The 15,783-nt window shown below is 41.2% G+C and overlaps 1 protein-coding gene across 13 annotated transcripts in view; it reads right to left on the bottom strand.

Moving 5' to 3' along the window:
- MCTP2 (multiple C2 and transmembrane domain containing 2) overlaps positions 1-15,783 on the bottom strand; it is a 347,996-nt gene that overhangs the window by 101,680 nt on the left and 230,533 nt on the right. For all 13 annotated transcript variants that reach the window (XM_032342144.1, XM_032342142.1, XM_032342141.1 and 10 more), the window contains 2 exons: positions 15,068-15,254; positions 12,658-12,751 (listed from right to left, as the gene is read on the bottom strand). In XM_032342144.1, the coding sequence (XP_032198035.1) occupies positions 12,658-12,751; positions 15,068-15,254 (281 nt within the window). The remainder of the gene's footprint in view (positions 1-12,657; positions 12,752-15,067; positions 15,255-15,783) is intronic.

The raw sequence follows: 15,783 nt of genomic DNA, 5'->3' as shown, positions 1-15,783 counted from the left end.
TCAATATAGGAAAGTACTCCGCTATGCAGGAAGCCTATGGTAACCCAGAGGCTTCTGCAAGGTCCAAAGAGAAGAGAGGAAAACTATAAACACGGCTACTAAGGAGCTAAAACTGCCCTGTGGGGGGAGTGACCACAAACACATATGATCTGATATATTCAAATACATTATGAGAATACAGAGGATGCTACATTTTTGCTGCTCATAAACATGAAAAAGTAGAATTCCACAAAGCAAGTCCAACATTTTTATCTTAAAAAAAAAAAAAAAAGGATCTTAACCCCAACTTCTCTCATCTCACATCTTCCTTTTCCACCCCACCTCATACATCCTCCAAAAGAAAAAATAAATAAATAATAAAGTTAGAAAATCCAAAATCCAAAGTGGGACCCAAAGAGTTATTGCAAACAAACAAACAAACAAAATGCTCTCCCCTGTCGTTGGGTTTGACAGTGGGATCCAAGATCGGAAATGTCAGGGACAGGATGGACGGCTCTATAATGTCCACACAACCGAACACATTGCCTGCCTCTGCGGCACAGGGATGCTTTACGAAGCAGTGCGTACTAAATTAATTAGGGGCATGAGGACAGATGTTCTGCCAACAAATGGCCAAGGAATCACAGGCCAGGGTCTAATGCAGAGAGTCCTTGGGCTTCTTGACCTACTGGCCTACCGTTCAGGTCATGAAACCTACATCTAATTAACTTAATATCCAGGAGCTCCGAGGTACAGCACATCAATAGACAGACTGGCAGGTGAAAGAGACTCCAGGAAGATTCTATGTCAAAAATAGAAAAAGAGGAAGAACAGATACACGATGAAGGGTATTAAACAGGAGATTCTGTTCAACTGACTAGTGTTCTAGACACGTAGATGCCTGGCTAAGCTTTTAAGCCAAACCTATGATCTCAGTGGCCAGTAGACAATGACCAAGTCATGGACATAAATGAATGAGTTGGGGTTGTCAGTTTTAAACATGGAAATGGCCCCTGTCTCAATTTAGCGAAATAATATCAGAGAACTCTCAGAATCATGGCCAAGATTGGAAAATCAGGCTGGAAAACTACTAGAAACCTAAGGAGGGTTAGAAATACTCAGGCACGAGAACCTCCGTCACTCTCCCTCCCCAGGAAAAGTCTGGCTTCTGTTTCCCAGGAAAACTAGCCTCACAGGTCCTCGTGTTACTGGACCCTGGGTATGGCTGCCTCTAACAGGAATTATCCACCCCTGCTTTTTTGCTGCCCTTGATGCAGAGGCAAAGACCTCCAAGAAGGATCTAACTGCTCTTGCCTCATCAAGCACCCAGGCCCTAAATGTCAGTGCTCAGAAAAGAAGGACTGGCTTTTCACCTTCTGTCCACACAAGGACGCTCTGACCTCTTCTCCAAAACATGCGACAGGAATCTCCCCAAATTTACAAGGGGTTTAGATGCTGGGCAGCCACAGTCAAAGCAACACAAAACCCATTCCTCGGCATCTCACAAAGCAGCCTTGCTTACTTAAGGCAAGTAAGCTTTACTCTGGGGAGTGTGTTTTGCAGGGCAAGGGGGTAGGCTCTGGGAGGGGAGGAGCTGAGGACAGAGGAGGGCAGATTTGCCTTTTTCAGAGCCAGGAGCATGGAGAGAACACGTGCTCCCCTCTTCAGGCTCAGGTAGAGGACGCTGGCTCCCCCGACCCGTGCTGAAGCAGCCACTTAACCATTTGTCAGACTGTTAGTAGGTGTCAGGGCTGCTCCTCCAGAAACCCCAACATGACATGCCATCACCACTCCCTCCTGGGAAACCATCTAACACTTTTAATGAAAGCCCTGGGGTTCCTCCACAGCAGGGCTGAGCCGTGGCCGGTCCTGTGCACGCACAGGTGGGCTGGAGCTGTGGCCCCCTCCCTCCCAAGCCAGCATACTCTTAGCTGTTCCAGCTAATGAGGAACAGACTTCCTTCCAGAAACCGGGAACTTCAGTTATGCGTCTCCAAGGAACACACGGCACCAACTCTCTGAAGGTGATTCCATCAAAGCTCATTAAAATGCTGCATTTATTAATACTACAATATAAACAGGCGGAGAGGAGAAAGGAGAAACAAAGACATTAAAAGATGTACAGAGTCACTTCTTTGCACTTTACGGATTGCTTTCTCTCCCTTAAAAGTTTCCAGATAAAAGGGGATTTTCTAGAATTTAAATAATGAATACATTCACTGGAGATAAAGATGACGTCCCGTCATAAATGAGATGTCCCAATGTTCTCCCAATGGTACTGAGCAAACAGCACCAGACAGACTGACGTATACACACCTGGGTCTGCACTTTTTGCCTCTGGTCCCCATAGTTCTCTAGGTCAAACAGTCAGCTGACCTCCCGTACCCCCGGGTGGCCTGTCACCTTGACACGGATACATCACTGGCGATTTCAGCTCATGGACCTGTTTAGCACTTTGCCCTCAATAGGCTTTGCTACTTTTCAACACCATTTTATAAAGCGTTTCTATTCCTTGGATGGCAAGTAGAGGTTTCTCACTGAAATAATTTTACTTTCATGTCAGTTTCAGAAATTGAATGGAAGTAATACACATACTGCAGAGGTCCTACCACTCAGCTGACAGATATTTTTTAAGCACACACTCTGCTCCTGGCACTGAACCAGGCCCTGATGGACACAGCCCACCAAGGCATGACTTCTAAGGGACTCTCATACCAATCTCTGCTTTTCAGCAAATTTCACCTTTCCAGTGAAGGCCTTTCTTGTGCTCCCTGCCCAGAGACTGCGTTGCTCCCGTTTCTGCTCCCCGACTGTGTGTTTTCCTTACACGTCTCATATTCCACATCTGCACATTCCTGGTCCATACTCAGTCCTGTATTTCATTTGAGGGTCTAACGCAGGCACACCCGAGGCGTGCATACCCCTCCCTCCCCCGGGAGGGAGGTGTGCCATGATCAAGAGTGCCATGCCCCAGTGAGAGGGTTCAGCAGGCTCTTTGCGGCCAGCACTATCTAGAGGGGCCCACCTGGCTCCTTCTGCTCTAAGCGGGTAACCATGGGTTAGACAGCTTCTCATTCAGTCCTCACATCATCTCCAAGAGGTGAGGGATACTCGTGCCATTTTGCAGAAGAGGCACCTAAAGTTCAGAGAGATTCAATGTGGTTGGTCCAAGTCCGAGAAGATCTCATCGTGCAAATGAATCTTAAAGCAGACGTCACTGGGCTAGCAGAAATGGGTGGGCTCATCTTGAGGAGATAAGGACAGAGGAGAGCTTTAAATTAACAAGATAGACGGACACGCAGAGAGATACAGATACATAGTGGCAATCGTGACATGTGAGATATGGATAAATAAATGCTGAGATGAGCTTGAAGCCTTGAAGGCCATGACCAGTACTTTTCATTTAAATGCACTTCTTTAATTCTCATCCAGCAGTCAGGAGCCACCGCAGACCATCAGCACAGGGGCAGGACCAGAAGAAAGAATTTCCAGAGGAAGATAATTTCTGAAGCTAAGCACAGAGCATCACAGCACAGACAAGCTGGGAAGGTGGGGGTTGGGTAGAGGGCAATAGAGCCATGCCAGCTGAATTTCTACAAACTCTCCCTTCATGTTTTGTTTCCAACTACATGCTTATAACCCTTACTAGAGCATACTGGAGCAAATTCTAGGTGCTTATCTGAAAATCTGTTCTCTGACAATTTACCCCACATGATCCATCCTGATCTATTCCCTATTCCCAAACCCTCTGGCGAGGTTGGTGTATCTTTCCCCCACTCCCAACCAGAATGCAGAGGTGTGGGGCTCAGACAGCCTTCCTCCACTGTATATGGGATGACCAAGTCTCCTTGCAATGCTCTCTTAATCCCTAATCCCAACCAAAAACACAAAGGCCAATTAGCCTTCAAGACCTAGTTCAAGATGTATCATCTTTGCAGAACTTTCTCTGCAACCACAGGCTCCCAGGAGCCTTCCCTCCCCACCCCCCCCCAGCTCCTATGATGATTGATTTGAAAAATCATAAGGCCTCAAATGAAAATTATAAGGCCTATGACGTGCCTGCTCCTTTAGTCAACAATTACTCTATGATCCCTGCAATGTGGAAAACACAGAGCTAAGAGGGATCTTCGAAGAAAAACAAACATGGATGTCTATGGGTGCTGGGTCTAACTTTTCAAGTATGTCCTGCCTTCCCGAGTGGCTGCAACCTTCGGGAATCCGTAGAATGGCCTCTGAGGGGTCACCCAGGTGAAAACTTGCTCACGTTATTGCTGCAGACATCCAGAGCAAGGGGCAGACAAACCTGTATTAGGACTACAAGATCCACAAAGGACGAGAAGGACTTAATTTTGCTGAAGTGTTACTGAACTAAATTTCTGACAGTCTACTCTTCTAACACAAGCACAGAACATATAAGAACTCATGACATAATGGGCAGCCTGGGTGGCTCAGTGGATTAAAGCCTCTGCCTTCAGCTCAGGTCATAATCTCAGGGTCCTTGGATCAAGTCCCACATCAGGCTCTCTGCTCAGCTGGGAGCCTGATTCCCCGTTTCTCTCTGCCTGCCTCTCTGCCTGCTTGTGATCTCTGTGAAATAAATAAATAAAATCTTTAAAAATATAAAAAAATAACTCGTGACATAAGAATTTTTCTTCTAAATCCATTCCCGTCGCCATTCAAGTTCCAAAAACAAACAAAAAACCCAAAACATAAAACCACCATCCCCCGCTGCACTGACCCAACATCTCCCCGTTTCCACTGAGGCACCCTCGAAATCCTTGCTCCTCTAGGCACATACTTTCTTCTGTGTTTCAGAAAAGCCCTGCAGGCTTTGAGACCTGCTGTCCCCTCATTTTAAAAGGCTTTTCTTTTACCTCTGCCGTGCTAACTCAGCTCTGACATCTCAGTGAAAGTGTTGCTTCCTGCAGGAACACCAGTGAGGTGTTCCTTCCCTGAACGTTGACCTTAGGAATAGAACTGCCCTTACACCTGCCCCTTGAACAGCAGGCGTTTCAATGGTGCATGTCCACTTACATGTGGATTTTAAATAAATGCTACAGTACAATACTGTAAAATGAATTTTCTCTTCCATGGTTTTCTCAATAACGTTTTCTTTCATGTATTGTAGAAATACAGTACATAACACAGAGGACATACACATTGTGGTACTTGACTGTTTATCTCACCAGTAAGGCTTCAGATCAACACTAGGCTATCAGTAGTTAGAAGTTATATGCCAAGTTTTTGCCAACTTTTAACTGCGTGGGGTATCAGTGCTTGCATACCATACCCCACATTGTTCAAGCATCTACTGTAGATGCTATCAGTGTAATTGGTCATTTCATGGGAGGCCAAAGACCAATTCCTCTCCCCTGTCATATCATCAGAGCCTACCACAGCTCCTCGCATAGAGCAGGTATATTTGCTAGATAAATTAAGATAATTACTTACTAAGCGCCCAACTAATAAGATCAAAGTGACTCCTTTGTTAATTCATAGAAGAGAAACGAACTGAGTTCATTCACGCTCAACATACCAGTAAGTTCAAAACTGCTAAATCTTACGCAGACCCCCAAACTCTGCAAGGAGGAGAGTCCACGTTCTTTGGCAGACTATTAAAGCAGATGGTGAGCCAAAGACAGATTTACACAGTTTTTGATGTGTTCTTAAAAAGTTGGTCTTGATTCGAGCTCAGCTATCCAAAAGGTTCTCAAGGAAATTAAAAGCATTCAATCACTATTTTTAAGCTTTCTAGAAATTGCAATTACAGCCGTCCCTTTGAAAATAAGGCATCTTTAGGGGGAGAGGTATTGCTATGGCTACAACTTCAAACAGACAATGAAAACAAACCAGAAAATGGACAGGTGACTTAAAATCCCCAGTGAACAATAACTATAGGACTATTTTTCCTCTAATACAAGTAGTCATGCTTTGGAGAAAAAAAAAAAAAAACTAGAAATTTACAGCCAATGTTATAATTTATAGAAACTACTTAAAAGTCATTATTACAGCATATGGCTGGAATAGTTCTATAATGTGGGATCTAAATGAAGTGTTTTGGTTAACAGTTTCTCAAAATAGCACTTTTGTGTGTAACAAAACAACTGATGAGCACACAAAAATATTTTATATGGATAAAACTATCATTCAGATTATTAAAATGTGGACACAAGCACTAAACTGGTTTGGGTATGGGAGTTTCCCCACAATGAAGCACTTTTTTTTTTTTTTTTTTTTGGCTTGGCTTTAATCAGGCAGTAGAAACAGAACAAAAAGAGAAAACATTTTAGATTGGTAACTAGATTTCTAAAAGTGGTTGAAAAGCCAAGTGTGATTAGAGATGCTGATAATTCTGACATTATTTAAAATTAGAAGAATTATAAACAAAATATTAAGAACCTGTGAAACTCCCCACATCAACTATACTCTAAGCAAATAAATTTAATAAAAAATGGTAATAGTTATATGTTGAACATGCAATATGTGTTAGACATGTTCATATAGGTTTTAATTACCCCTCAAAATATCCATGAGAAAACAGGCTTAAGGTGGACCCAAGGCTAGCACGTGGTAGAACCAAGATTTAAAATAGTTGTCTATTTCTGTATATGTTCTACACCATAATACATAAGAATGAAAGCAAAAGGCAGAGACCGTAAAAATAAAGGGCAAAAATATGGAGACTGATTTTCATCTTTGATGAATAAATCACTGAACTAAACGTTGATTTATTTAACGCATGAGTCACAGTCACTGTGAAAGGGTTCACATCCTGAATGCACTCTACCAGGATCAGGGCAGATCAATCTTGCTTGTGGAACAGACCAAGAGCTCCTCCTAATGGCACTGGGAACTGGAAATGCCACCCAGATTTTGAGAGAGGTCCTTATCCATTTCAACAATACACACTGCCCCCTTTGGGCAACTCTGCGGTAGAGGAGGAAGACGGAAGTGACGGAGCTCCTCAAATACAGTTAGTTCTCAAGGAGTATTTCTTGAAGATCGTGAGATCTACCACCAAGCTGGCTTTTCATAAGTTGAGACAAGCTTTAAAAGCTATTGGGACTGGGTGTGGTACATAAACAATGAATTCTGGAACTTTGAAAAGAAATTTAAAAAATAAATAGAAGCCACTGGGAAGCTATACTGGGCTCCCTGGAGAGAAGTTGGGGATTCTGGAATTAAATATATCTTTTTTCTCTTGGATCAGGCACTATTGGGTTCCTATCATGTTTATTTATCAAACAAGGCCACTTCACAATAACCTGCATTTTTTGTTGTTGTTGTCTGAAAACACTGTCTTTTCCTCTCCTCTGATAGTTATTTTGATACTAATTTGGCAGTTGTCTTATTAACCTGGAAACAGAGAAAGGGTCTAAGTGATAGCCTCATGGCCAAGAAGTCACGAAGATCCAGATATATTTGGAAACTCTGTCGTGTTTGGTGGGTGGTGTGGTATGGCGAAATGTGCCAAAAAAGTGACAAGGATGAACGAAAAATCTGTGGAGAATAAGTAACTCCAGATTGGAGTGAAAATGGTATTTCCAGTTTTGTTCCTTCATTGTTTCCTGATACTTCCCCAGCTTCTCATCATAGCAGACAGATTATTATGATGAGAACATGAAAAAATTAAGATAGAATTGTGCTACAAAAAGCAGAAATATTGAGACTATGTTTCATTGTTCTATTACTTACCATCATTCTGCACTGATGTGGGCTTTCAATGCTTCCCTACTTGCTCTTTTGCTGTGAGGTGAAGAAAACTCTCCTCATTTCTGTATCCCCCATTTTATACCCAAATTTTCAATGGCTAGGAGCACCTTGGTAGTGATAACAGGTGAAGAAGTAAAGCAGAGAGAGACCAAACAATAACCAGTCTTACCATGAGAAGATTCCCTAGAGGAAAGGATGTCAACATATAAGATTTATTTCAAAGAATGAAGAGAAGGCTTAATTAACAGGAAGGATGAAGTGTGAAACCTACATCTTGATTGTGAGAATGTAAGAGTCATTGACTAGGTGTTGAACTTGGCAGGTACCTTATGCACATGGTAGCCATCATGGCTTTAGTACTGATACCTCGAAGCAAGACCTACCTGTTAAAATCCAACAGGCTCCCCACAATAATCTATCGATTATAACAAGGCTCTCCAGATCAATTCTCCTATGTGCTGAACATATAGTAAATACTTGCCCACTCTTCACCCATTGGTCTCTCAGTACGTAAGATAAGCATGGTCATTTGTACTGAAATACAATTCTGACCAGAAAAAATTTCCATTCTCGAACAATTTTTCTATTTAACTATCACCTACTTCATTATCTTTTATGAAATAAACGCCACCTTTTTTCAACAGTATTAATTCATGTATCTGATGTATCCCTGGGCAAAGCAGAAGATACAGCCCCATTCTCTCTGAGGGCTTTACTGTGGGAAGGGAACCTGTTGCCATATCATTCCTCACCTTGGTCCTAACAAAGCCTTCCTCTCTCTCCTTTAATTGTTAGAAGGTGTGTTACTTTCCTCTCCAAACAGCTGAGTGAAGGATATGGGTCCCATTAAGCATCACAAAGAGATAGGCTCACCTTGAATCTCAGAGTAAAATTTATCATCTGTTTCCCGAATCAAGGCTGTAGTCTGTTTTACTACAAAAGTAATAGCATCAGAATGGACAACCTATTACTTAAAAATTTTAGGTTATGCTGGGCACAAGGTGTTTGTGAGACAAACTCTTTAATAAAAATATCTGACAGGCTCTTCTATTAGAGTGACTGCTTATGGCTATCCACATCTAATATTAGCTGTAGAGTACATTAAAATGTCTTTGGCCAATTTTAGAGGGATGGACTGCAAGAGAAGATAGATTACTTCAGATTCTTTAAAAAGTCTTTTCACTTACATACAAACGAATGTGAGGCTTAAAAATCCCGAGCTATACATAAATTCAAATGTATTAGTGTTGAATCAGTTCAATCACACAAGAGCATATTTATGAAGGAATGAATTAAAAAATAATAAATACATTTTTATATATTAGAGCCCTGAAGCCTTTATCTTAATATTGGGAATATACATAGATTTCGGTTATTAATATCTTTTAACACATGTGGAAAGACACTATTTTTTTCTTTATATAGAAACACATTTTCCATTTTTAATGGGAAAGAAATTCACCTTAGTCCATGTTTGTGGTGTGTGTGTGTGTGTGTTCTAAATGTTGGTAAAGTAATGGGGATTCACTTTCTTCAAAGTTAATTTCTTTTCACGATCATATAATTGCAACACCAGTAACCAGTGATAAGGAATGTCCTACTTTGAGCACAGCAGCGATGAATGACTGATATTTTCTTTTTCTTTTTCTTTTTTTTAAGATTTTATTTATTCATTTGACAGAGAGAGAGATCACAAATAGGCAGAGAGACAGACAGAGAGAGAGATGAGGAGAAGCAGGCTCCCTGCTGAGCAAAGAGTCCCATGCAGGACTCGATCCCAGGCCCCTGGGATCATGACCTGAGCCGAAGGCAGAGGCTTAACCCACTGAGCCACCCAGGTGCCCCTGATATTTTCTTTTTCAAATTATACCCTGCTAAGACAGAGATCACTTTAAAATGGGCAAACCACGGACAGGAGGATTACCAAGTGCATTCATTCTCCCCCAACTCCCCCAAGGACAAGAATTCCCTGGACTTCGCAAACTATAACAGTAACCTCCGCCCAGAATCCTACAGCAAGATCTCCCACTGAACCTTGGCTTTATCAGGTTCCCTGGCATCTTCAGTGAAACACACTTAAAGCATCAGTTATTATGGTTATTTGGTATTTTTTTTAAAAAAACAAAGAATTATCCAAAAAAATATAAAACAAAAGCAGTGAGGGTAGAAAGTTCCCTTCTGTGCTCTAACATGATCATCACTCTCGGAGAACTCCCCCTGGTTATTCAGAGTAAGCGGACTTCTTGTTTATTTGCAGAGATGAGTACTTCGTTCCCTAAGCAACTGCAGTGGAACTCTCCTTTACAAAGGACAGCCGACCGGAAAAAGCTGGGGATGGGGTACAAGTAGTTACTTCTTTTTTAATGCTCCTGGTACTGACGATGACAGGTACACCTACCTCTTCTGATTCTGGAGAAGCCAGCATGTTTTAAAGCACATCAGGTGATTCTAACAGTGAACCATAAAAGCAGAAGTAATGGGTGAGTCCCCACCGTATGATACAATAGCAAACCTCTTGGAGGTATTAGTTACATGCCTATTGCTACTTCCGTGCGATCTGAATCCATTTCTTTTTTTCACATGGAAAAGGTACTTAACTACTCTCTGCATTTGGTCCACTCTGTTACCCTAAACCAATAATCTGGTTGAGAATAGACACGAGGTTCCACCCAGGACCCTGCCAACCTATAAAGAACACAGACAGTGAAATCTGGTTCTAAAAATAAAGATCAATATGGTCTAAAGACATGTTTAGCTAATGACAAGAAGAGTGATGATTTTCTCATGAATAATACAGAGAGGAGGGCATTCCGTCAAACCACACAGCATGACTGGATTTGTAACCACTGCTTTTTGCTGCTGGGATTCTCTTGGTACTCACCTTCATCCACTCCAAAACTATCTCCTAGAATCTTGAATATAAAGAAAATGACAAAATGGCAACATTTCCCCCCAAAATTATTCTTCTAAAAAGAAGGGGTTTGCCTTGTTTTCTGGTCTTTTCCAAATATCCCCCCCCCCTTTTTTTTCCCAGATTGCTCTCTTATTCACTTGAAGAGCCAAAATACTGCTTGGAAAGAAACATTGGCCTGAAACTCCTCCGTAAACACCAGTTTGGGGGGCTGTGGAGAGGGCACCTGTCAGGATGGGTAAAACAAAGGTTTTAAAAACGTGTTTCCACAGACGGATGTAGTTGTCAACAAGACTTAAAAAGAAACTTCTAATGCATTGCAATTAGTTCCTAGAGATCCGCAAACATACAACTACAGAGAGAATTTTTGAAAAATTGCTTGAAGGCATGAATGAGTTCTTGTGTTTGAAACAACATTTCGTGAGACATCAACAATCATAGATCCAAGAAGTATTGTATCAAAACATTCAGATGGAAGTAAAAATAATGGGCTCTGGACAACTTGAAGATAACTCTAAATGTGCAGATAACAAAATTCTGAAGGCCAAAGGCACATGAGTAAGGAGTAAATTAAGTATTTTCATAAACTATAAGTAAGCTTTAAAAGAAAGGAAAATTTCTAAGTCAATATGAGACTATCAACATCTGCAACTAGATTAATGAGTGTTAGAAGTAATCATCTCTCTCATCTTCAACACCCAAATTTATTTATTCATACTGGCCTAAAATGCCATTTTTGGATCTTCTCCCTCAGTATTTCCTTAAGATCAATTTCATCCTATTTCTCGCTATTTATATAGTAGTGATATCTCTTTTTTTAAGATTTTATTTATTTATTTGATAGGCAGAGATCACAAGTAGGCAGAGAGGCAGGCAGACAGGAGGAAGCAGGCTCCCCGCTGAGCAGAGAGCCCTGATGTGGGGCTCAATCCCAGGACCCTGGGATCATGACCTGAGCCGAAGGCAGAGGCTTTAACCCACTGAGCCACCCAGACGTCCCCATCTCTATTTTTGGAGTATGATCTACTCTTTTTAACACAGAAAGTTACGCTCTAGGATAGTAGCTTCAGAACTTTCCAGCTTGAGGATGAGGAAGATCAAACTTTGGAAAAGAGAATTTCAATTGTAAGCAATTTCTATTACAAAAAAATAATGAAAAAAAATGATGGGGAATATAAACTTATATTTTTTAAAGAGTCTCTTCACCCTCCCTCAAAAAATGAACCGATAGAAATCACTAATATATTGGGGAGCCAATTTAAAAAAAAAAAAAATACAATACCTTGTCCATGCATAAAATCTGTTCATTATTCTATTTATGCATATTCTTGGTAAACAGCATCTGTCACATATGCGTCTCCATTGTTAGTACAATGGGTTAATCTGGCAATAAGAGGACAGCCACCCTCCGATCAGACATTGGAATGCCTGAATTACTCTCCTCATGGTCAAATACAACTCAGCACAAAGCATGCCTGCTCTTGCCTCTGTCTTCAAAGCCCAAGTTAGTGAACCACCAAGAGTAACTTTGTGTAAGACCATGTCAACCGCAAAGTGGTTTTCATGGGCAAGAATTTGATTATTATTTCAGACCACTGCCAGCGAAATGGGCTTTCATGCTTAAATTTATGAACCACCACATCCTCTCACATGCTGAAGAATTAAAATCGCTCAGCACAGAGCCCCACCAAGGAGGTCCAAGGCAGGAGGTCCAACCTGTCTTCTGAAGTACTATCATTAAAAATTTCTCATTAAATTAATTTAACAAAGAAAGAAGTCCCGGCACGAACCATCCGCAAATGTATTTGAAAGCCAGCTGGACCAGTACATGATCTGATCATCATAAAATTACTTGAAAAAATAATTTTGTGAAAAACGTTAATTAAGTGAAAAAACGGCTTGACTGCATCTTTTTATTTTTCCTTCTATTCCTCTATTTGAAAGAGTGTGATTGCTTGTATACGCTTCCACTTATTAAAACATTTCGCTTTGCCATCAGATCATTTCCAAACAGGAAATAAGTAAAAACAGAAAACTGATTAAAGATGTCTATACCTGAGAAATCTGCTGCTAGGAGATCTACTGCCTTTAAAACCTTCACTTGTAAAATGCCGACATCCTTCATATCTTTCAGAGAATTCTGGAAGCACTGAGGAGGGAAGAAAAGTAGATCAGACATGAAAAGAGCTTTCTAATATATTATTTAATGCCGTAAAGTCCTACAGGAAGTACATCAGGCTTTATCATCATCTTTCTCGTGCAAAGCTTAGAAAAGTTCCAGAGTACACTGTATCAGCCAATGGGACAGTTAGGCATTCACAACAAGCAGATGTGAAAAGTGACTGAGAATTGAGGACAGCATCAAACAACTACAAAGCACACAGGATCTACCTTTAACACTGCCCCCTGGTGACAGCACAGCTACCCCACGGGTAAAATGTGTGTGGAGCTCCATTCATTCTCTTCTCCCCTTTTTTTCTCTTGCATGAAGCTTTTAAATCACTCAAAGAGGCAACACTATTTTGGCTTCATTGGTACCAACTTTATGGAGACCAGAGCGCTTAACTTGGACCCTTCGCAGATACTTATTACCACTGGAAAGAGTAAGGATGGAAATACAGGGCATTTCTGGTCCACGTTTTAGCTGGCTCATTAAATTAGAGACTGAGCATCTAGTATCATCCTGTATCCACATTTTTTTTTTCAGTTTGCATGAGCCAATGATTGAATGTATCTACTGATAATTCTTAAGCATGCAGAACAATAGTTCGCTGTGTATATACATTGAATCCTTCAGAATGGTGCATGAAAGAGACAAGCAGATAAACTATTTCTGCATGCCTCTAGGACACATCTGCTGAAAAGATTCTGCTTTCAAACTTTTGGATATCTTATTTCCGCTATCATCGGATAACTAAGAACCTGTGATAAGCAGGCCTCGGGGATTTATGGGAAGACAGTAAAATCCTTGTTCTTTAGGCATTTCAGGATACAATAATAATAACTTACTAATAGTTCAGGTTTAACTAACTTCATATGCACCATTACTAGACAGCTTTGAAAGTTGTTTCTGCTATGTATTTTCAACCTAACAAACAAAGCAAAACAAAACGAAAACGAAAACAAAAAGAACTTACACTCATCTGAAAACATCTGAAATAAAATACTTGAATAGTTTAAATGTGGAAATGCCTTCAAGATGATCTATTCTTACAAGCTGAAAAACAAGAGGTCTAAAACTTGTGTTTTATGACAGGGCATTCTTTTCCTCTAACATGCTGGCCAGCTCTCTAGCTGAAAAAACAAAACAAAACACTTCATATTTCTATTTTGATTGGCCTCTTCAAACCTGTTTTCCTGAGTACTCCTCACATCCCAAGGCATGATTCAAAGCAGTCATTATGAACTTTTCTAAAATCACCTTAGAAGTACAGGTCACCCCTCGTGAATTCGGTAAATTTTGCAATTTGTCCCTGGGAAAGTTTGGGGGAGAAGTTTTAAGGTTTATCATCAAATTTTTATTTGCTTAACTGCAGTCATCGGAGAACATATTAATAGTGGATTTTGTAGAAACTCCTTTAGAACCTGCCAACCACGGCACACAGAGTCTGTGTTGACAATAAGACATGTGGCTAGGTTTTTGTACTCCCGCAGATAAAGAATTATTCAATTAATCAATACGTCTCACGGTGAAGGATTTGGGAGGCACTAAAGTTTATGCTGAGAATAATATTCCCATTAAATAGGGATTCATCTTTGCTTCATTTTCGGGCCGCTTTCTAAAACATGTCTTTCATGTGTGGCGATAAAATAAATGTATTGATTTACAAAGAAGGCGGGATAAAAACAGAATGCAAATAAAGGCACCCAGAAGGCCAGAGTACAAAAAAATAAATGAAGATCGCGAAGCCATTTGATTTAAAAATGCTGAGTGGACTTTTAACCGTATTGCCACTACTTAGGCAAAAATCAGGAGCTGCCTTTATTATCCGGTCATACAGAACAGCTCTGCGGGCCTGTCTAGAGCTTTGCTTTGCTCTACAAGACAGAGGCACATTTTCACTTGATCCTGAGAGGTTCTGGAAAGGTAGCTCTGACACTGCAAATATTACAGCTAATTAAAAAAAAAAAAAAAGAACTTTGGTGAACTTGTATTAAAATTTCTATATACATATGCAGACATGGGCATATGTATTGCCTCCTCGTGCATTTCCATTTTCTCCCAAGAGTTTCTAAAAGCTAACAATTCAGAATACCGTTCGGGGCTTTAAAAATTGCCAGCTCCAATCTACTTCCACCTTCTCGCTAATGCATTAACCTTTGGATCTGATGTCTTGTTTTATGAGACAGGCTGTGAAACTCGGGCCAAGGATCTCTTTTCAGGCAGTTTTTTTTAACCTGCAGACTTTGTTTCAACTCAAAAGCGGAGGTGGCAGGGAGCGGCATAACAAGGCCAAACACTCACGTATCGCTGGGCAATCTGCTTTCTCTCGCCGGGGTCTGCCAAGGGGCAAACGCACAGATCTGAGACCGAGACTCCGGTACAGGGAGTAAGTGTGATCAACATCAGGAGAGCCCCCAGGCAGCTCTCCAGTGGCAGCTCCAAGCAGTTAGCTTGCTTGAGAGGGAGGGCCGAGATATCCACTTTGCACCTGGAAAAGTTGGAGGAATCAGAAAGAAAAGGGATTAACTCATGGCCTTTCTGGACCTCCAAAGAACCCGAGTTATATCTCCTTATCCCCCAAACCTCACTCTGTCTCAGCATGGGTTTCTTGCACAGTGAAGGTGGCGGGGTCTTCCCCCACCGTCCAGCTCTTAATTCTCCCTCCCAGCCTAACACACTCTAAGATTAAGGAGACGAAGAGGTCAAGAGACCAAAGGCAGCACGAGGGGATGGTAAGTGCAAAGAGAAAAGTCAGATCTTTGCCCCATGAGGTCCGCAGAAAGGCGGTGAGCTCAAGAAATAGGGAGGAACAAGCTCCAAGTTCAAGCTTTATGGATGAGGGCTCTGTAGGGCTTCTCTATATCCTGTCTTTCGCCAGCAAAGAGAATAAAGGGTCACAGTTCCAAAGGGAGAGAAAAGACAAGAGAAATTCAAGCGTCAAAGGGTTCCTGGGAGAAACTATTTTCTTCCGGATTAATGCCAACTGGTGCGTTTTTATTTAAAGCAACGTGTTAAGA

The sequence above is a fragment of the Mustela erminea genome, chromosome 5 (genome assembly GCF_009829155.1).
Source record: "Mustela erminea isolate mMusErm1 chromosome 5, mMusErm1.Pri, whole genome shotgun sequence".
Lineage (NCBI taxonomy): Eukaryota > Metazoa > Chordata > Mammalia > Carnivora > Mustelidae > Mustela > Mustela erminea.
Note: the sequence above shows the minus strand (reverse complement) of the source record. Positions and strands in the feature narration are given on the sequence as shown.